Here is a 1,118-nt window from a genome sequence, read left to right as displayed (position 1 = left end):
TTTTAGGTTGAAATCATTGGTTAATAATTGATTAATTGGGGAATATTCATCACAAATCGGAGTATTAATTCTTAATTGCCATGTTGCTTCGCTCTTTTTTTTTTTACTTTTACTTACGTTTTAAAATAATTGATTGTATGATTTACACCTTAGTTGTTTCTTTCCTATGCCTCCTAAAACTAGAAAGTATAAATCTGGGTATGAAAAACGTAAGAAAAAAAAGGCTTGAGGAGTTAACTCAATCCCAAAGAGGAGCTCTTGATAAATTTATTATAAAAGAGCCTCACATTCATGTTGATAATCAAAATATTGAGAAGGTAAATGATAAAGTTCTTGAAAATGAGGTTCCTAACGAGAATGTTGATATGGAGGATGAAAATGTGGACTCGAAAAATAGAGGTGATGTGCGTATTGAAAATGATAATTTGGATAATCAAAATGTTATTTCAAACAATGACTATGATGATGATATGGAGGATAATAGTAATGATGATGAAAAGCAAGAAACTCCAATTGAACCTTTGTTTGATATATTTGATCCAAGAAATTGGGATGTCCTTGATTCTAAGATGATTGATGTATTAGTAATGAAAGGTCCTAAAAGAGATCTTTTTATTGTGAAGGGTCCTAAAGAAAAATTTTCTAGACGATTTACTGCTAATTTATACACTAGAGTTTTATCTAATGGGGAGAAGTGTGATAGAGATTGGCTTGTCTATTCAAACGAGCTTGATAAAGTATTTTTGTTTTTCTTGTAAGGTTTTCAAAAAGGGATTGGTAGAGGTCAATTGACGAACGAGGGTTTTAGTGATTGGGCACATATTGGTGAAAGACTTAGAGAGCACGAGACAGGCATGGAACATTTTAATAATATGGCTATTTGGTATGAGTTGCGTTTGAGGCAAAATAAGAATGCAACTATAGATAAAATAGCTCAAAATCTAATTGAAAAAGAGAAAGAGCACTGGAAGAATGTTTTAAAAAGAATCATTTCAATAGTGAAATTCCTTGCTAAACATAGTTTGATATTTCGGGATTCTAAAGAGAAATTGTACCAAAAGTTAGTAGAGTTTGACCCTGTTGTTCAAGAACATGTAAGACGTGTTACAAATGACAAT

The 1,118-nt window shown here is 31.4% G+C and overlaps 1 protein-coding gene across 1 annotated transcript; it reads left to right on the top strand.

Annotated features, from left to right (window-relative positions):
* Positions 1 to 200: 200 nt before the first annotated feature.
* LOC130591866 (uncharacterized) lies at positions 201 to 758 on the top strand. Its single transcript, XM_057395812.1, has one exon. It carries the CDS (start codon positions 201 to 203, stop codon positions 756 to 758), a length of 558 nt encoding a protein of 185 aa, XP_057251795.1.
* The last annotated feature ends 360 nt before the right edge of the window (positions 759 to 1,118 follow it).

This window comes from Beta vulgaris, chromosome 6 (genome assembly GCF_026745355.1).
Source record: "Beta vulgaris subsp. vulgaris cultivar EL10 chromosome 6, EL10.2, whole genome shotgun sequence".
NCBI lineage: Eukaryota > Viridiplantae > Streptophyta > Magnoliopsida > Caryophyllales > Amaranthaceae > Beta > Beta vulgaris.
Note: the sequence above shows the minus strand (reverse complement) of the source record. Positions and strands in the feature narration are given on the sequence as shown.